The 22,119-nt window shown below is 35.6% G+C and overlaps 1 protein-coding gene across 6 annotated transcripts in view; it reads right to left on the reverse strand.

Moving 5' to 3' along the window:
- Positions 1 to 22,119, reverse strand: part of LOC112051626 (homeobox protein cut) — a 184,506-nt gene that overhangs the window by 12,427 nt on the left and 149,960 nt on the right. For 4 of the 6 annotated variants that reach the window (XM_024090342.2, XM_024090341.2, XM_052882800.1 and 1 more), the window contains 3 exons: positions 11,017 to 11,106; positions 10,704 to 10,834; positions 9,787 to 10,299 (listed from right to left, as the gene is read on the reverse strand). In XM_024090342.2, the coding sequence (XP_023946110.1) occupies positions 9,787 to 10,299; positions 10,704 to 10,834; positions 11,017 to 11,106 (734 nt within the window). The remainder of the gene's footprint in view (positions 1 to 9,786; positions 10,300 to 10,703; positions 10,835 to 11,016; positions 11,107 to 22,119) is intronic. The other 2 variants (XM_024090343.2, XM_024090345.2) reach the window with 2 other exon arrangements.

Here is a 22,119-nt window from a genome sequence, read left to right on the forward strand (position 1 = left end):
TATAAAGTGAATTAATTACGTTAATTATTCATTATGTATTGAACAAGTAGTAATAGCGTAAATCTTGATTGTTGGTTAAGAGACTAACTAATATCCTAAACTATCCCAGATACGTAATAAAATTTGATGTTTACTTTCTTTAGTCCTTTTGAACCTGATGATATTGATAAGAAGTAAAGTTTAAAAAACCTGTAAATGATCTATAGGTACATCTACGCACTCGTATCTATTGATAAAATTCGCAGTCGAAACTGTGCAGTCAAATAAAAATTTACTCGACCAATGCATTAAATTTTCTTGAAAACTTATGTAGGTACAGTCTACAGGACTGAATTTGATGAATTGCATGATGTGATGAAGTGAATGATGATTTAAATGATGCTTTGTCTTGATAGGACAACAAAGGAAGTAAACTATCTAATAAGTTTAACAAATACCTGATAGAAGTTAGGTGAGAGCGGAGCAAACGACACTCGACCGAATGTTGTCTCGCTTGCAAACATTTACGCGTAACAATTAGGTAGTTTGCTGCTATTATCCCGGACAGTCGGTTAGGTATAACATCATAAAGTGTATACCGAGACATGGTATTATAATCATAAATATGCCCGTAAAGAGGTCTGATTGCTTCGTCGGAAGCCATCAAAGCGGCCGCGGGCCGGCGAGCATTCTTGGCGAAATAATTTCTTGACCCTACGCACTCGCCGCCACTCGACAACAGATGGCGTTGCGCGTACATTGTTCATCGCATACCCGGGCTTTTTATTTTAGACTTTTTGCGTTATTTCAGCATAAACGCTCTTTAAGCGGCTATTTAGTTTTTCAAAGGCGCTTTCTAAGTGGTTGCCGTGCCGGGGGAGTTTTTGCGAGACATGTCTTTTGTTATAAGTAGGTAGGTGGCTACCCTGCCAGTAGTAATTGCGCCGTAAATTAAATGTCTGCCTCACTCATCGTAATGTTATGATTGGCTCCTTTACAAGACACGAATATTTTATGACTTTAATAGTATAGAACAAACCACAAATCTAGAATTTAAAATGCTTTTAATGTCTCCTCTGATCGATAGATGGCGTAGATATTCAAATAGTATCTTGAGCTTTCAAATATAATCCAACATTAGGTACTTAAACTTATTAAAAAACGGACGGTCCTATAAAATTAGTTTAAGACTAAGTAATTATTTAATATGTAGGTACTGACAAAATCACACAAGTTAATGGAATAATTATGTTGCTAACTTATTTTGACTTTAACTCGCAGTTGATCGAGTAATAATTATGGGATTATCCATGGGTGAGAGTTTATTTGTTGTTTGGAAGTTTGTGATTTACGATATATTGTTCAGCACTGCCGGTCTACGATGTGTCGAAGAGTTACTGTTTGAGTTTTGATTTAGTTTAAATGTTTTTTTTTAAAAGGATTAAATGAAAGCTTCATCATCATCCTATTATTACCACGTGGGTTGGTGAGGATAGGAAAAAAAATATTCGACTCTTTATAGATCACTATTAAAAAATAGCTGTTTTTTTTTCAAAAAATTTAAAATTTCTCAGCTCTAACCTCAATATTTCTTAGGCCGACCCGGGAATTGTACCCAGGACCACTTTATCCGAAGCTGCAAAGGCTAACCATTGAACCATATAGTTAGCATGTAGAGTTCAATAAAATCTAATTTAATTTTAGCTGGATAATATGCATAAAATAAATCATAATTACTCGTATGTGCACTTTATTAAGTTATTGACTTACGAATTATAAAGTTAGTAAAAAATAAAAAAAAACATCAAGTTACAAATTACAAATTGCTCCATACATCCTTATTTGAATTAAGATTTGAAAAACTGTTTTTTTAAAGACAAACAAATATTTATGTATTTAGTTAATTACGTTAGTTTTCATACTTCTCCAAAACGGCTGAACCGATTTTAATGAAATTTTATATGTAAATTCAGTAGGTCTGAGAATAGGTTTTTATGTATTTTTCATACTCCTTGATGAGGCTTGTAAACCCAAAAATTTATAAGGCAAAACAACGTTTGCCAGGATAGCTAGTTAATATAAACTTTTTACTAAAGTAGTAAAATGGTGTCCATTGTTCGGTCAATGGCGGGATTATCGGGACCGGTTCAGAAACTGTAGCTGTCAGAAGCGTTTAAAGCAAAGTTGGCAACTTGCAAATGTATCGCGAAGGGAACACACTCGTCCGCATCGAGCTTAATGCCTTTCAGTTAGACTCGTCTCGAACTTTGAACTGGAAATTTGAAATACGAACATTTTTATTTTTAATTTGAATCGTGGGCACGGACCAGAGATAATATTTTTTTTATGGGTAAGGTTTAATTTATTGTTTTTTTAAAGAATATTTCCCACATCTTTATTATTTTTTTAATATGACTAATATTTCCATTCACCTCCAACTAGTCAGAAAAAGACTGTGTTGCTGGAGTGGGTATTGAGGTTTTTATTGGGCGTTTCGAAAGTGTTTGTAAACTAAGCCATTGAAATAAATGAATTTTGACTTTTTGATTGCATTATCACTTACATGGCGAGATTGTAGTCAAGAGCTAACTTGTGAAGAATAAAAAAATCTATTGCAATCTAAAGCACTTGATATTCGAACGAAGCAAGCCATTATTCAATCCCTTACCGATAGTTTCTTCGTTCTACAACCTTGCGTTTCATTACACGCAATTTTCCAGCAATTTCACAATGGACAAAAGCCCAATTGAATATTAAAATTTGCTTAACGCTTAACCAAGAGCACTACGGCAGTTTAGACTTTAGAGTGTACGAGCTAGAATGGATAACTAAACGAGGAACTTCGGCAAAGCTTTGGTGTCCTGCGCGGACCGATAGTGGCCATTGAAAATAGATTTTCACGCTTCGCCCCAAGTCCCGACCGCTTTGGAGTGCCAAACTTTATCCTAATATTGTATTCGAAGGCTTTTCGACGGCTGAAAGGTTTTAGATCTTAACATTACCAGTGGCGTAGCGTGCTTTGGAGGGGCACTGTATCACAATTGGTTTTGGGGGGCCCAGAATAAAAAAACGATTGCATAAAATATCTGACATATTATGTGTCAGTGATTTAATCTATGTAGGATGTTTGCATTTTTAGGCACGCTTAACCCGTGATAAAATATTGCTTTTTTGAATTGGCCATATTTAAAACATACATGGCAAATGTTAAAAAAAAGAAAAAACGAACTTCTGAAGTGAAAGTCTATAGGCAGTTTTATATGATTTATTTTCCGGAAAGCACTTTCCTTCACTTTAGTTTCGTGGGTACGTTGTTTATGCTTTTGAAGTCGGTTGTATTTTTTTAATATTAATTTCGTTTTAAAAAATTAATTTTGCATTAATTTTAAGGACTATTTTATATTTTGCAATACAAAGAACTTGCAATTTAGTGAAAGTAGAATTCATTCAATATTTCTCATTTTCAAAATCGATTTGATTTGATTGATATACGGAACCTTAAAATTAAAGTTTATATGAAACATACGATCTTGTTCCCAACAACGCTTTATGCGTGTTAGGTTGAAAAAGCAAGAGTTTTAATCTGAACCATTTAAGAGAGTCGTCTTGAATTAGTAATTTATCAGTGAAGTGGATTTATAGCTAAATCGGGGCACAAGTTACGTGCAACGTAGTTGATTATTCAATCATTAAAGGGAGAGGAAAAACGGTAAAAATAAACATGTCAGAACGCTATCACTCAAGCGTATTGCTGGCAATAAGAACAACAATTATAACCATTATTACTATTCTTAATTGGAGCGAAGGATTAACTGAATAATAAATACGACTTTTATGTGGTGCTAAAAAAGTCAATATCGCTAACTGGCAGTGTTCATTGCTTGATATACGTTGATAGGTAACCGATTTATTCGTTGCGCTCCGGGATATTGAATGTAGACACGATAGATATCGGATTAAAATTTAAAATTAACAACGGAAGCGCACCAGCCACATCGCTATCGACCATTAATTAGAAAGAAGTTGACTTTTGAATTTCGAATTGCAATTTCTTTTTCAAAGACAACAACGCATTCACTCGACCACGTTTGCACGCGAATTGCTCCATGGTAATTTTTATAAATGTCAAAAGACAGAACTGTATAACAGTAAATGTTATATTCCCACTTTTTACTAAATTATAATGACCGATACACAAGAAATTGAGCTTTTCGAAATGTCAGGGTCACAGCCGAATGGATCACGTCACATGCAATGACCAATTAAGGTCATTTAGGTCTTCTCAATTTCAATACAGATAAACAACGTTTTCGTTTTCATATAAATTTGTATCGTTACATCTAAATTTGTTAAGTAAAAAGGTAAACATATTAGGTAGGTACTAAATAGACATTTTAAATTACGGCAGAAAAATTGCATTTTTTCATTAGGTTGACTACCTATAATAGGGTCGATAATGTCAAGTAGGCGGAGTGATTAAGGTTAATTTCAAAGTGAGTGATAAACTATCCAATAAAGTGACATAAGAATTTGTAATCAATTTAATTATATCTATTTGTTCAATTACCATAAACCATTAATGCAATCTAATTAGAAAAGTTAAGGTATTTTAGATTCAGCTTGCCTGACAAGATATATACCATTTATTCTCTTCTCTTTTATAAAAAGACAAAATTTTTTTTTTTTAATTTTAAAAGTCACAGATAACACGCAATTACAGATAAAAGCGCATACATAATAAAGTGTTATAAATTGATTGCACCTTTCGCAAATTGTATTACCACGTATTATTACCTATTACCACTTTCACCGTCTTGACTCTTTAAACAACCTTTAGATTAAAAAAGTTAATAGCCACCTTATATTGCGCGATACTTTCCCCTTTCGCACTAATTAATAAAGGTTTTTTATCATGTCCATTACATGTTTATGGGCGGCGCGTCATTTACCTACGTGTAACAAGTATTCAATGAACTCGTGATTTTTTCCAATAATTAAACAGTACGGTTGAATGGATGTTTGATTGATGTTTAATTTATACACGGCTTACGTTAGAAGCTATCGTTTCTTTTGTATGGCACGTCTATAGAATAGTTAATGTATCAATTACCTATGTGTAATCGATAAATGGTGTTTGTAACACGTTTTTTGAGTTGGTCAATTGAATGCAATGATGAATTTATCACGCGTAACGATAAATTGCGGTTTAGAAATGGATAGTTGCAAATTATGGATAACATAGAGCATTTACATGGAAAATTAACATAGGAGATAAAGGCCTCTTTTCTTCACCTTCTAATGCGAGTCTTAGTCTTAATAAACTTTATCGTTGTCACTTGACATAAGTTTTGAAATTTGTGTCAAAACTTATGTTTAGACTATCCAACACTTAATAAAAGGTGATGTTTAAGCTCTTATGCTTTACGGTAAAGGGTGGATGGTTCCAACACTGGGAGATCATGGTTCGATATCGCCTCTTGGACTAATTGTTGTACTAATAGTCTTTAACAGGGGAATATTTAGACTAAAATTGTATTGATTTTTTTTTTGTATGAAACAATAAACTCAAAACAACTGGACCGAAACGAGAACTACGCGGGTGAAACCGCTAGGTTTTGCTAGTTAGTTCAATATTGTCTTAAGGATTCACGGTAAATCGACTATGTCATAAGGGAATTCCCTAATATTTATTGTTTAAAGAAATAAATGCAGATCATTAATATTGTCTAATAGGCAAATTTGGCAAAGAGCCGTGATAGCCCAGTGGATATGGATATGCCTCCGATTCCTGAGGGTGTGGCTTCGAATCCGGTCCTCGGCATGCACCTCCAACTTTTCAGTTGTGTGCATTTTAAGAAATTAAATATCACGTGTCTCATTCGGTGAAGGAAAACATCGTGAGGAAACCTGCATACCAGAGAATTATCTTAATTCTCTGCGTGTGTGAAGTCTGCCAATCCGCATTGGGCCAGCGTGGTTGGACTATTGCCCTCACATTCTGAGAGGAGACTCGAGCTCAGCAGTGAGCCGAATATGGGTTGAAATTTGTCTAATATACCTAAATTAGGAAGTATATCAATAGTAAAGAGGCTTTTAAATACCTACTAAAAAGTAGGCATAGTACCTGAAAACATGGTTACACGCACCATCGCAGCCACCATAAACGCCGTGGGAGCGAACAACAATGGCATTATACAACATGGCTGGACACGTGGGAACCGGCCACTTGTGAAAACGCCGGAAAATCACATGTTGCTGCAGCACAGCGTAATGAGACGTTATTGATAAATACGCATTTATATTGCCTACCGCAATTTGATTATTTTCCAGTATAGGTGAAAATGTACCTCACTGTTGAGCCCGAGTCATCTCATACCATTCTCAGGTGTGCAGGTTTCCTCACGATGTTTTTCCTTCACCGTTTGAGATACGTGATGTTTATTTTTTTTAAATGAACATAACTGAAAAGTTGGAGGTGCATGCTCCAGATCGGATTCGATCCTACAACCTCCGAGTCGAAGGCAGAAGTCATATCCACTGGGCTACGGCAAGTTACAGCCTCCGTGGCGCAGTGGTATGCGCGGTGGATTTACTTGACGGTCCTGGGTTCGATCCCCGGCTGGGCCGATTGAGATTTTCTTAATTGGTCCAGGTCTGGCTGGTGGGAGGCTTCGGCCGTGGCTAGTTACCACCCTACCGACAAAGACGTACCGCCAAGCGATTTAGCGTTCCGGTACGATGTCGTGTAGAAAACGAAAGGGGTGTGGATTTTCATCCTCCTAACAAAGTAGCCCGCTTCTATTTTAGATTGCATCATCACTTACTATCAGGTGAGATTGTAGTCAAGCGAGAGAGAATAAAAATAAAGTATCATTAGGAAAATATTATTTAGTGTTTAAAAAATATGTTGATTTAACAATATTGAAATTCATTGTAAAAGTTCTATGTTTTTGTTATTTCGCAATAATCTATGCACTAGTATACTGATTGCTGGACAAACCATAATAGTTACTCACGTGGGAACTAGGAACGATGTGTCATAACGAGTATTGTTTCGTTTGTCAGTTTGTTCTTCCCAGTACTTTCTCTTTAACTGCACCAATTTATGCATTTTGCTTACTTGGAGACTGATTATAAAGTCACTCTGTAGACTTACTTACCTTCTTGTAAAAAAGCTCTTGGTAGAACGTACCTATTGACCATAATATTGCTATTTCATTTTTTGTGTCAGTGATAGCCCAGTGGATATGGTCTTTGCCTCCGATTCCGGAGGTAGTAGGTACAAATCCGATCCTTGGCATGCACCTTTTCAGTTAATTATGTACATTTTAAGAAATTAAATATTACGTGTCTCAAACGGTGAAGGAAAAATATCGTGGGGTACCATGCACACCAGAGATTTTTCATTGGGCCAGCGTGGTGGACTATTGGCCTAACCCCTCTTATTTTATTTTATTAGAGGAGACTCGTGCACAGAAGTGTGCCGAAGTTGATAATGATGATGATGATTGTATTTATTTAATTAAAATTTTGTAATGAGCCTAATTAATACAAAAATAGGTTGAACCGGCAATTGAACTAAAATCTTTAAAATACTTACAAGTGCCAGTATACGTCATAACACACAAAACATACACAATTGTAAAATAAGAAGCCTAGAACACCGATGAATTCAGGTTAGATACAAAGAATTTCAATTCGGAGTACAAAAAAAAGCTAATTTATGAATAAGCCCAAGGTGTGGATAAAACCTCGCCAATTAAAGTCGAAAGCTAAAAAAAATCATTAATAATCTGCTAATCCAACAGAACAAAAGTCAAAAAGGAAAAAGTTTATTCCCAATTATCTATCTACCCGCGCAAATTCAAAGGGTAATAATGCATGCCATTGTCTTTCATACATTGCTGATTGTCGCTGTGTACACTGCATTAAGGCTTTCTTTCAACTAGAGTCGGCAGAGTTTCCGAATTTTTCCACGTTAATTGCTTTGCTATATTATTCACGTGGGTATGATTAAAAAAAAAACTTGGAACAATTCTTCAGCGAATATTTTGATCAGTTGAATTTAATTTAAATGCGGTAAAAGAGGCAATTTGCGCTTAGTTGCAAAGTTCCTCAAAGAAAGATCTGATTTAACGGCATTTTGTTACTAATCTAGTGACTAAAAGTTACTATTAACTTATAACTATCATGAAACATTGAAGATGTTTCGTTTAAAACATGCCTTTAGTTTTTCAATTATTAAAATTAACTTTGTTCTGATTTTCTATATTTTTTTATATAATTGAAATGTCCGCGATGCTATAGCTCTGTAGTCAAAAAATGCATGCCCAAAGCAGAACTTATTTTTGCTCTTCTTTTTTTGGTAATACCTGGGTATTTTTGTTCACATTCGGCAGAAATCATTTCTGTCAAAAATAATGCTTAGACGACACGTAATGGCAACATTTCCTTTATGAGAGGCGGCGAGGTGTGGACAGTTCCTTGTCATTGTTCTGCCCACACTTTTGTCCGTTTGTCCAGTCGTTTGTCCGAGCGATCTGCATTGTAATATCTACCACTTTTTTGCGATTCCTCTTTCTTTTTTTGGACAGCAGATGACGTGTGTGAAATGTGTACCTAGCTTTTTAAATTATACTCGTAGTAGATGCGTTTCATTTCGGTTTTAAACGATAAGATAAAAAGGAAATTTTTTATGGTAAAACATACACAGCGTAGGAAAATTTTTCGGGTTTCAAAAACATAAATAAAAATCGAAAACTGATCCAGAAACGATCCTTCTTCGTTTAAAACTTAAAAACTAAAACAAAATGGCTGGCGGCATTAACGAAGGCGACACGTATTAAAACTATAAATCGAAGTCGCGGTACGGGGAGTTGACCATGTCCCCTTACCACCCACCCCCCTTTTTGTAGCAAGGGAGGGGAGACTTGGTCTTCTGAAGCTAGTTTCCGCACAGGAAGGCAAGGAGGTGGGATATTCAAGGACAAGGAGAGAGGAATAAACAAAAATAACATGTGTTAAACAAAAAAAGTGCGGAAAATAAAGTTGCCATGATGATAAAGTGTTGAGTTATACCTATTTACTGACAAAAATCGAAAGAATAAAGGTCTGATAGGTTTTAAATAACATTGTACTCTTTGATTTTATACTGTTTCTTATTATCTGACGTAAATCCTTTCGAGTTTTTTATGGCAACTCCTTAAATATGTACTAATGATAATAGGGTGGTTAAATATTGAACGATCACTTCTCATTGGCACTGATTATGCTGAGCTTGAAATGATTGTCCAACGGAAACAAGATACCTAAACTTTAAGGACTCTTAACTCTACTGTACCAAAGTTTAAACCAAAAATATATCTTTTGTTTTCGGCGGTAAACGTCCCGGGTCACGGTAAATAGCTACCGATGGATTGTTCTCATGATTGATGGGCTATTTGACAAGCGCTGATAACGGATAACGTGGCAAACCGTTCGGAAGATTGACTCGGGGGAAAAATTGATGGAACGGAACATTCCGGTATCAAAACATGCGGAATGAGCTGCCACCAATAATACTTCTCTGATTATCTGATTTATAGCACAAAAACGATTATGGCAATGGTTTTTAATCGTCCGATACGCACCATGTTGTGCCGTTTTTACCAGATTAATCAGTCAACGATATTTTCTTGCAAACAACAACAATGTTTAACGAATGAAGGAGTGCGTATAAATTACTTACTTATGTGGCAGAAGTGATTAGATGAAGAATTATTTATTGGTAGTAACTCATGTGTAAAGGAATGTGTTTTGTAAAGATACCTTTTTTAGGAATCAGTGACTTCAGCAGCATGATCGCTGCCTCGTCGCATGCCCACGCGTGCATCTTGCGGTACGAGTCGCGGCCCTTCTCCGTCAGCTTGTCCCAGGGCTTGGGCTTGGACAGCAGCTCCGACACCGTCCCCTGGGACAGCCCCAGCACGTACTTCGCGAACAGCCTCTGGCCGATGTTGTGCACCGACAGCAGCTCCCGCACTCGCCGGCTTATGTGCAGCGTGTCGAGGTTGGAGTTCGCGTATTTGTCCATGTTGTAGCGGAGCATCTCTTGCAGCCGCGCCTCCATCGGGTCGCCCTTGGGGATGAGCGAGTCCCCCAGGCGGCCCACCAGCGCGCCGGGCGGCAGCGGACCCATGTCGTCCGCGAACCTGTACGGTCGGTGCTCCTCGAAGCGGAAAGGACTCGGCGGGGGCAGCGGCAGCGGGACGGGCCCGTTGTTGTTGTGGTGCGTCGTGTTGTTGTTGAGCGGAGGTGGCGTGCTCGGCCACTCCTCGCCACCTGCGATGAGAGCACGGTTACGCGGGAACACGAGGAGGGTTGGAGGGGCACGGGGGGTGGGGTACGCACGCAAGCGGCATTCACGTACGAGTTCGCAGTCGGCACGTTTGAAGTTCGCATATTTATTCAGAGGCCTACAGCGTTGCGATTACGCGCGTCCGTGAGCCGAATCGAGCGTGGAGGTGGTGGGAACTTGGATTCCTCGTACTCCGCGACGTAATGGTCAAACGGACGAAATGACGCGACTAGCTCCGACTGGAGCTTGTGACTTTATAGCCATCACAACGGGCGGTGCTTACAAATCGCAAAGCAAGCTCGAGTGGGACGGCCGTATGGAATACTTGACGATTTGTTCGATAAACTTATGTGAGATTAGTGAAGTAGTGACATTTCGTGGTACTCACCGATATCTCGCCTCTCCGCGCTGCGCTCGCGTTCCGTGGAGCTGTCACGGTGTGCTGAGGTGGCGGGGGACCGAAGGGCTTCTTTGCGCTCTACTCTCTCGTTGGGACCCAAGTCCATAGACCGGAGTAAACTGGAACAAAGTAAAGCCACCATTAGTCCTAGAAGAATCTTCAATTTAAATTTGGAATGTTTAGAAGGTTTCTACCACAACACGTGCCTGCAATTGATGGGGTTTACGACGGCATATTTCAGCAGATTAAAACAGGATAAAGGTTAGGTTAGGTCAGGTAGTATTTAAATAAAATATCTTACTGATTTTGCGATCCGAATATGTCTTTGGGGTGTGAATGTGAATGTGAGTGAGGCCTCTCAGTGGGGCCCAGCTCCGAGAATCGGAGCATGCTGTAACAAGGAGAACACGGTTGTTATATCACGTTCTAGAAGGACCTAGGAGAACAATGTACAAGGGAACAAGTGAGGGGTTTCACAAGGCAATGGTTGTTTTGGAAGTAAACCCGATATACGTTCGTTTAACTGAAGAATCAGTTTTTCGTGGGTATTTGTATATTTTTCATGCCTCTTCCTTTAGCATGTATTAAGCCGTGTGTCGAATTTTAACAAGTGTTATTTCGTTTCGAAACACTTTGTCGGTTTTTTTTAATAAGGTAATATAAAATAAAGCTATTTTCATTAATATTAATTACTCTCGCTTATGCCAATGAAAGTTTACCATATTTTTTATACCTTCTTTTAATAATCTATGTTCAAATAAGATATCCTTCAACACAAAATGTCGAGGTTGAATTTATATTGCTTATCAGGCGTGCTCTTATCTGTTAATTATAGGGTGACCATATTATAATGTTGTGAATCAGGATACTGTTTGATATTCCTATAAATTATTGAAATGATGAATTTATGAAAAATAAAGTAGTGCTAGTAGTGGTATAGGCACTTATGGATAATGCACTCTCGATGAGAGTATAAAAACTACATAATAAAATGGTTAGTATTTTTATGTATAATTCAATTCTGCTCTAAGACCTTATTTAGTTAACCACAAAAAGAAAACGTGAAAGCGTACATTACTTTTTAACATCAGCTGGCCTATTCAGTAACTTTGAATACCTTAAGTGGATATACTTACACGTTTACCAACTAGCTAATGCTAGTAATTATCAAGATTCGTGATTTCGTATTCACTATTTATTTATTGCTAACTGATCAAAATTACTAACCAGTATGTTTCACATTGTGATTTACGTTGACACTTGACAATGGGCTTTACGGAATAAAAAATATGCGGTTGTTATTGATTTGATGTTAATTATATCAGATGGCTAATAGACCAAAGTTGTTTGTACTTTGTAATGACTAATCACTACCACCATCACAGAATACCTACATATGCTAGGACCAGTCCTGTTTCAGTAAGTATATTTGGTCACCTATCCAATAGGGCCTTCAAAGGGTTGCGTCTCAATAAATTTATGAAAGGATTGCCAATAAGGACACCGGGATATCCTATTAATTAAAATACTTAATTAATTCACCTTGAACGGTGCGCGGTAATCAATGCCCGCTCAATTTATTAGGGCATCGGAATGACCCGACCCTTATTATGTTATCGGTAGGTACCAACTTTACTTAAATTTTCCTGATTTTCATTATATTTAATGCATTTCCAACTTTTATTTTAATACTTTGAACATATTCAAGCGTTACAGTGAATTTTGATTTTAAACTAATGAACTACTATGCGAAAAACTGATTAAATATAGCCGGACCAGGCAAATAACTCTAACGTAAACTGCATCCCGGTACTAGAATATGTTCAATTGTAGTCCACTATTTTTGAAATTGTAATACGTACGTACATTTACGCTTTATTAAACCGAAATTATATCTACACAGAGTTTATTGGTATCATAATATTCTGTTAGTCACTATTTGTTGCTTAGAATATCAGCTAAAGTTTGAAGATTTCAAAGTAACCAAACCGATCGAGCGACAAATCCGTCGACAAATTCACTCGCCTCAAGCACCAGATTTTCACACCTACAACAATAGGGTTGTACCTTAATTACAATTTAATATATCACCAATTAAGCCTTTGATCGGCACAATGGGGCTGAATTTAGTAGTCTACTACCTACGTCGGCGTAACACAGGGGGGTGCGACTATCAGATTTGGTCGTGTGTTGGAACACTCTAATAGTGAACGCTGTATCGAGTCCCCAGGTGATTTGAACGTGAATGGCTAATTGTTTCAATTCATAGCTTAAGTGTAGTTGTTTTCTTATGGAGGGAATTTCGTAGTTAGATCGACCAGATTTGATAGCTCTCACTTATGAATACATTGTGTGGATTTTGCTCATATTACCTATGCACAAGCGATTCAAGCATTGTTTTAATTAGGTAGTTAAAATTGTGCATAGGTATTACTTGAGTAATTATATATTAAGACTCAACTGTTATAATATATTTATAAGTTATTCAAATTAAATAACAATGTTTGGGTGTATGCAATTGTATATAAAAATATTTATGTTTGTCCTTTCGCTAATATGGCGGATTGATGACGTTTTCAATGCAGTAGTCGATTTGACGTTTTCTGTCAATTGTCATGTCATAATTGCTTTAAGGGCGACATCTTGATTTATCTCAAAAGCTTGGGTTTCATTTTATTTATGTATTTATTTTTATTTAGTTAGATTTATTCACTTATTTAGATTTTAATAAAATCCTTGTATTTTTTAAATTTTAATGATAAGAGTGAACCTGAAATGGACCATCTCCTTTAAGTTACGAGTTCTAATATTTACCTACCAGAGTACTTGATTTTTCATAATAATAAATTTCGATGTACCTCTTTGGTTAAAACTATCTACTTACCTACCTAATATTGTAGGTAAACATGTGGTAAAATACCAATATCTAGCTGATTGAAGTATTTTATCTCATAAACATAATTCTGTGTTGTTTTTTGTTCTTAAACTGAAAATCAGCAAAGTTACCAATTTGGCAAAATCTTTTAAACTTTAACTATAGGTTTAACAGTTTTAGTATCGTGACACGATTATGTTAGGCGAACTTATAGCGAGAGTGGCCGCCATATTGGCTTAGCTTGAACATCTTTATAGACTATGGGACGTGTAGAGAAGATAGTAAAACAATTTTTTGTATTACCTGATAGTATTGCTCAAAACTTTACAAAGAAATTAATTTTGATGACTCTACTGGTAACCAGTAGGTAAGTAATAAATTTGTAGATATCGGTTGTTTTATAGGTACGAGATCTGGCATAATATGAAATATATAACCATATCTGTTATTTATTTGAGTTAAGAAATTAATGATGGAAAATGTTCACAATGACACATTGCAAATAGGTTGTGTAGTAAAAAAGTAAAATGTATTAATAAATAAATATTATTTATGTTATAAAAATAATTGCATTTATTTATCTATTCTATGATGAAGGATTTAAAAACCTTCACATAGGTGGGGGTACCTTCACATAGTAACTAACGCTTGACGTAATAAGGCTACATTCCAAATAAATCCTACAAAATGTTAATCGATTTTTAAATTATTTTACATATAGCGGCTCCATGCATTTTCCTATTCTAGGCGGTAGTTTAAAAGCATCTTTGTCTCAAAAGCCTTCAGTTAAGGCATGTAACACTGCATATTTTGTAAGCCCAGCAAGTAGAGGAACTTTCAGAAATTATTACCAATTGAATAACTTAACCATAGACCTGTGGATTAACATAGTTATAAAGAACCTAAATATAGATATAACGAATAACAGTAGAACTATTCTGTAATGATGTTATATTAATCAACAATGTGACATACAAATTCGTCTCTATATCTCTCTGCCTAACACTATACTATAGAAAGAGAGCGATAGAGACGAATTAGAAGCGCACATGTACTGTGTTACTGACAAATATTTCGGTTCGTTGGTATTTTTAAGTAATAGGTATATCTAATCATTAGCTAGCAGACGCCCCGGGGTTTTGCCCGTGTAGTTTCCGTTCCCGTGGGATTGCGGAGATAAAATAAGCCTATGACACTCACAAATAACGTGGTTTTCTATTGGTGATAGAATTTTCAAAATCGGCTTATTAGATTCAGAGATTACCCTCACAAACTTACAAACATACAAACCTTACTTTTTATAGTAAGTAGGTACCTAGATCAAGATCGTTTATTTCAGTTAATCAATATTTTAGTATCATTTCACTGCTCAATTTACAAAACTTTGTTATGTAGAGTACAAATATCTATTAATTAAAGGTAAGTAAGTAACATACCGTATCCTTGACGTTTCGCGCTTGACTTTAAAAGCTTCTTTGTTTTAAAAGCCTTCAGTTTGGGACAACGCACTGAATATTTTAGGAGGACAAGTAACTCTAGCGCGAGAGAGTTCGATTTAATTACCGTTCTCGGTTTTGTAGTGTGAATTTTGAAGTTTTTGGGGTCACATTTGGAGTCTATTTGACATACCTAATGAAAACAGTATAAATCAAGATGCCTCCATTGCAATTTTAAGGCATCTAATGAGAATTCGAATGTATTTAATCTACTTATAAAAAAGTTCATTTAAAAGACCATTTTATTAGATTAGATTTACATTGGGCTCTTTCTTTTTTATACCTCCGTATCTATAGATACTACTAGATAAGAAAAAAACCTGTAATATGTATTTTTATAGGGGTTGTATTGTATCTTCTATTCTAATATATAAAGCTGAAGAGTTTGTTTGTTTGATTGAACGCGCTAAATTCTGGAACTACTGGTCCGATTTGAAAAATTCTTTCAGTATTAGATAGCACATTTATTGAGGAAGGCTATAGCCTATATAGCCTATATAGTCCCCGTATTGCTACGGGAACAAGAACCACGCGAGTGAAACCCATGGCGTCAGCTAGTTTGCAATATAGATACCGCAGTGAAGCACTGAAATGTCAATTAAATCAAAAGACACGATTCGAATTTCAGAGAAGATACCTACAATCATATAGAAAGTGTCTAAAAGTAAAATTTGTTATTTTAAAAGATGAATTCTGAGCATTTTCACCTACGAAGTACTAACAATACTCACAGGTAGATATTATAGCAGACAGATATGAAGTATTTCAGATTCTCCTTTTGTATAAATCCCTTTGAAGTACCAATTTGATACTTATAAATCAATATCAGAATCCCCCTTTAGATGGAGGTGGGTACGTAGGTAGGTATGTCTTTGAGATCCCGTTAAGGGCGATGGTGCAGGACTCGATAATTTATTAATCAAGACAAATTATAAACACGATACGCTTTAAAAATTAAACTCAAAATTGACCGTAAAGGTTAAAGGAATCATTAGTTTTCCTACAATGTCAAAGAGGAATCTAATATAGATACAGATTTATAGATAGTAAATCATCCATAAAAATGATCATCGAAAGACGTTCATTTGCAACAATCGCAGATACCTTATCTACCGCCAATCAAAACTGTAATCGATAAAGCCAAGTAGGACATCTTTTTGCGACATCGGAACAATGACGATGACGTCACAATCGGCGCTTATCAGCCAAATCATCGGTCGGCGATAACAGGCGCCCCGCCCAGCGACCGGACTGACCAATCACGACCGATCGATTGGTCAATACAAGATCCGGTACGCCTTTCCGAACACGCCGATACACAGAGTCCAATATCGCCGCGAGCAGCGCGTTTCTCCTTTTCCCAAAACTTGTTTGTTGACAAAGGCCCGTTTCCTAGTTCTTACGAACAAATGTCTGGCCGAGGGAATTGTGTCAACAACGCGCAGTAAAAAGCTTAGTCTGTTTATGAGCCAAAAAATGTCGGGGAGCGTAAATTAGTTGATAATTTGTGTGTGACTTAAGTTTCGTTAAACGCAAGTCAAACATCGCCTAAGCAAATGGAGACAGGTGTCCACGATAGGCCCTCTATATTGATATATAGGGGGCAAACAAAACTCTGTATGCTGGTAACGCATTACATACTATAGTATATTTGTTTTCCCGGGTAATATGTAAATCGTGCTCAGTTTTTAATTAAACAAGAGATAAGCGGTGCTTCATTCCTTATTTGCCTTTTTTAGTTCCAACTTAGTGTGTCAACACCGTAACTTGGAAAATCGTATTATTAAAGATTTACTCGGTATCACAATTTTTGTTTGTCAACTTTGTGTAGAGAGACGCGTCTTATAAATAAAGATGTTAGATTTCATCAGTTGATGCCGTGTGGTTGAGTAAACTCTCTGTAGAACTCAATATTCAAATATGGAACAAATTTTGAATTTAATCAAAATTCAGAAAGCGAACGCCACCGATCCCCGAATTAGGCGAGATTTGGCGCAGTATCGTCTAGAAATCAATCCGTTCCACCCCCTATTAAGCTTTAATCTTCGAAGGCTGGCTATAACTTAATCCGAACTTGAGAAGCGGTATAAATAAGCAATAAACCGCTACAGGTGCTTGGAACAGTTTCTATTGGCCACAGATTGAATAGAGAGCACAGATTATGTTGGATTATTTTTCGGAGCTCGAGATACTGAATGTCGGTTCCAATCATGGGAAAATCGACAAATGCTCTCGCGTGCTAGGCAATAATTGAGTCGGGGAAGTTTTTTCTATTGTGTTTCTCATTTATCTATCAGCTTATCGTGTAAGTCGATAGTTTGTCTGATTTCTGAACGAAGACGGAGGGTGAAAAGACCTTAATCTTTCAATAACTTTGATGTATTATGAAAAAAGAAAGCGCTCTACGAAAATACATTCATATTTATCTATAAACATTGTGACAGTTATTAATGTAATAAATATTTTAGAAAATAAATCTATATCTACATCGATGGAAGTGGATTAGAACTGGCATAGATGTATTAATTCAGAAATTAGAATGCGCAGAGTGTTAGAGACACTTCCGTTCAGGAATCGATCGATCACTATAAATAGTAATTCTTTTACGGATTGTTTATGATGTTTGCACAGGCGTGATTTTATGTCGCGAGCGTCGGCCCGTTTGATGTCACAAGCCCTTTGATGAGTCAAAGACACCGCGCCGCGTTCGCCATATTGGTAAAAATAACACATTAAACTATGGAAAACATTGGTAGAGCTCGTTTGGTTGATGAATTTATACATCACGAACACATATCTGATATGAATAGACTCATCAAACTTCTTGTAAATCAATAATGTTGAAATAATTTTAAAGTCTATTAGTTGTAAACCTTTCGCGGATTTCAATATTTAGAACTTTAATTAAAAAAAAATTAGGGCTGCGTTCCGTAGCTATATGTACTTAAATTAGATATCTTAAAGTACCTTCTAAGGTAATTCATCTTTGTGCATTCTGCTTTATTCTAATCAAGTCCTTAGCGTTTTTTAATCATAATCTAATTTAGATTTTAAAATGTCTCTGAATTTTCAATAGTAAAGCGATGTGTTGGAGATAATTTAGGCTAATTTAAGGGAAAACGAGGACCTTTTGTGTGTATAGGTAGCTAATTGATGGTGTTTGCGTATCGTCGGATGTTGACTGATTCCATCCGCTTTTACAGCTATCTGTGGGAACACCTATATCTATGATAGATTGCGCGAGCTTTTTTATTGGGGAATAGGTTGTAAGTTTCACACAAATTATAGGGTGATTTGTGTTAATGTTAGTTACATGATGTTACTGGAAGGCAAAAAGTAAGCATTGATATAATGATTAATCAAGTAAGGCAAGAGTGAATAGGCATCTTTTAGGCAAGCGTGATTCATCTTAGACTTCATCATTGCTTACCATCAGGTATGATTGTAGTCAAGCGCAAGCCTTATTATCATCATCCTACTTCCTACTAATATTATAAACACGAAAGTTTGTATGGATGTTTGGATGTATGTTTGGATGTTTGTTACTCTATAACGCTGCTACTACAAAATCGATTTAGCTGATGAATCCAGATTTTACTGGATTAACACATACGCTACTTTTTATCCCGGAAAAATCTATGGTTCCCGAGGGATTTGTGAGAAACTAAATTCCACGCGGACGAAGTCGCGGGCGTCCGCTAATACAGCATGAAAAAAGATTTTGATTACAATGATGTCTCTTAATTTCTTTTCATGAGTATAAGTATTATGAAATACTTTAAATACGGGAAAATATCTATATTGTTTACAATAGTGGTTACGTTGTATACGACAATTGTCAAGAATCACACTCTAGAACTTTTAGGTTTGAGGCCCGTTATCTTAGAAATATTGAGGTTTTTCATTTTAGTTCATATACTAGGTATTAATGGTAAATAGTAGTTCTATGAATGGTAGTCTCTTTTGATTACACAACCAAGATCTAACGTAAGCTAGGTATGTGATATGTGTGCCGTACGGCGCGAACAAAGCTCTCAGTTTTAAGAAAGACTGTCCAAATGTCGGATAACATGTAGACGTGGAAACAAACATTGCATTGAGTTATTTCGACAAGCTAAACACATAAAATCATTAGAGGATGTTGTTACGAAAGTGTGATTGACTGAAACAAGTGTCTGAACTCTTTGCAGTCAATTGATGTAGAATTCCCATATGAGAACGTTTTTCAAATTCACCTAATGCACATTTTCCTTCTAATCGAATTTAGGTTCTGTCAATCACATTTATAGATTTGCTTTAGGAGACATATCGGTATCTATTCTTTCTATTTCTAGGTACAACGAGTAAGATCGATCTTACATAAAGATTTTATGATCACAGAGGCAAGTGACAAATAATTATAAAAAGGACTTGCCAACTCTAGACTCTTGAGGACTTCTAAAGGAGGAGTCTTTTTATTCCTTGAACCTCATGATCCATTGCCTGATAAATCGTTATTAATTATAATTAGTCTAGTGACTAACGAGGTAGCTATTCACACAAACAGCGTAGCTGGTTTAATATATATAGTTGATAAATAATTAGATAACTTTTGAAAGACAGAAACACATGTTTTCTGAGTTACAGATCAGGTAACTAGAAGCGAGTTCTCGTTATCCTAGCTGACATCTCTAGAAATGTAATCGTAGACAGTTATTAACTGTTACATTATCCTTTATTAGATATTTTGAAGTATATTACAGCTGCCTACTACTTATAATGGTAGAAATGTTTATTTGCTGATAGTGAAATTGAATGAGAAAAAGAATTCATTTTTAGTGTCACAAACAGAACATCCTATTTATACAATCACATAATACTCGTATGTAAAAACGTACGAGTATTATGTGATTGTCTGTGACACCAAATAGATCGAGTTTTGAACTCAGCATTTAGCCGTTCATTGCAAAAAAGCAATACCTAGCGCTGATTTTCAGCTGACATAAATTAACACAAGAGACATAATTATGCGCTGTATTCCACATAAATATAATTATGAAACACCAACAAGTCTAGAGAGCTATAAGTTCAACTCTCGAAAAAACGAACGAAGAATAAAGAAGTAAAAAATAAATTGACAACTAGCTTATGGACAGTTTTTGTTCGCTATAAACTGGCAAACTAAATGGTTTGGCCACGTAGAGAGGACAAATAAAATGGGAGGCGAAAGTGAATAGAAATTTTTCGAAGGCGATACCAAATCCAGGACATTTTCAATAAAGGCCAGGTCAAGTATACCCTAAACAGACGAACTTGTATGAAAGAATTGATGAGAATGAAAGAAGCATTGGAGATAAGCAAGTGGAAGGACTTCGGGTATACGTAAAATATGATGATATCCGTATTTTGCGTATAAATATAAATGTCAACGAATGAAATATGACATAAAATAATTGCAAAAAACGAAACTATTTTGAAACATGACCAGCATCCTTGTATTAACAAGAAAAAATAATTATAATAATTATTAATCAAGTAACTTTCAAGTAGGAGTCACCGTTGCGCGTCGCGAGAAGCAAAATTAATTATCCGATCAAGATAATATTTAATGTTGATAATAATCAAATTTATTCACATTAAACTCGTAATTGCTCCATAATGTATATTATTTATTAATCATATTTAATAAATATGTACCTACCTACCTACTTTGCAACCATATTTAAGTTACACAAGTAATATTTAATTTGCAACAGAATATAATGACGTTAGACACTATTTATTATTCACACATCTTGAATTTCAAATTATAAATATTCGAAATTAAAAATTCATTATTAGTTAAATTGTTAATTGTAATTACGCTCTGTATTGTAGGTATTGCTTTACCATGTTGTTGCAAAAGTGAAAAACTTTTTAATTCTAAAAAAGTAATTAATGTTAGATGCAAAACAAAGTCTGCATTATATCTAAAAAATACATTTTATGTATATTTAAAAAAAAAATTTTGATTGTCTAGGGTCTATTAAAATATCGCATTTATAGTATAGACTTTATTTATAAAATTGGTTTCTCAATATTAATAGATTTTAATGATTCTTCTGTATATTTAATGGTTATGAGAAAACGTTGTAAAATATTTTTCATCATTCTATTCCCTTATATTTATTTTGCGTGCAAAAAAGTATTTCTTTTTTTCTTCTTCCCTTCATCTTTTGATCGCAATTGTAGTTTTTTTTACAATATAAATGTATATGGTAGAACAATGTCTACTGAACCAGTATATCTATAACAATAAGTAAACAAAGCATGCTTACACAGAAAATATTGTAACCGGATTTATGTATCGGTAGCATCTAATGCGCTGTCCATATATACCTATTCCTCATCCACTAAAAGGTTCGAACTCCGAAGCGTCAACATCGGAGGTCCCGACCAACGTGTTTTTCTTATTCCTCCTTTTTTTAACTCCAAATCGGTTGTAGTTGCGACAGATCCCAAAAAGTCCTAGCATCTACACGCTAAACGATTTGAGATAAGGAATTTAGCAGCCTCCCCTATGTTTGTACAATTTATTGATACACAAATCGCTCCCTGAGAACTTCCAAATGTTATTTTTTTAGTTTCCTGCTCCATCAGTGGGAAATATAAATAGAATTATCGACTGTTATTAAAGAAATTGACGCATTATTATCGATTTCCTGTCTTTGTGTGTGAATATTTTCTTTTTTTATGGGCACTTTATTGTTTTTCATAGTTTAGATAGTTTTGCAACTAGTTTCTGGGCTTATTGTGCGTGTTTTAAAACAACATGGTACCTTTCAGTTTACGTCGATTCAGTAGAAAAAAAGATTTGAACGTGGCTTGTTTCTTTTATAATAAATCTTCTTATATTTCGATCGAATTACTTTATATTTTCCAAAAATATACAAGTTAGGATATACCTAATAGGTACATATTACACAGTAGCACATATTATCGACAATTGCATATTCATGATACCAGATACATTAGTATGCATTTCAGCTTATAATAGTGTTATAGTCTGTGTCTG

The sequence above is a fragment of the Bicyclus anynana genome, chromosome 8 (genome assembly GCF_947172395.1).
Source record: "Bicyclus anynana chromosome 8, ilBicAnyn1.1, whole genome shotgun sequence".
Lineage (NCBI taxonomy): Eukaryota > Metazoa > Arthropoda > Insecta > Lepidoptera > Nymphalidae > Bicyclus > Bicyclus anynana.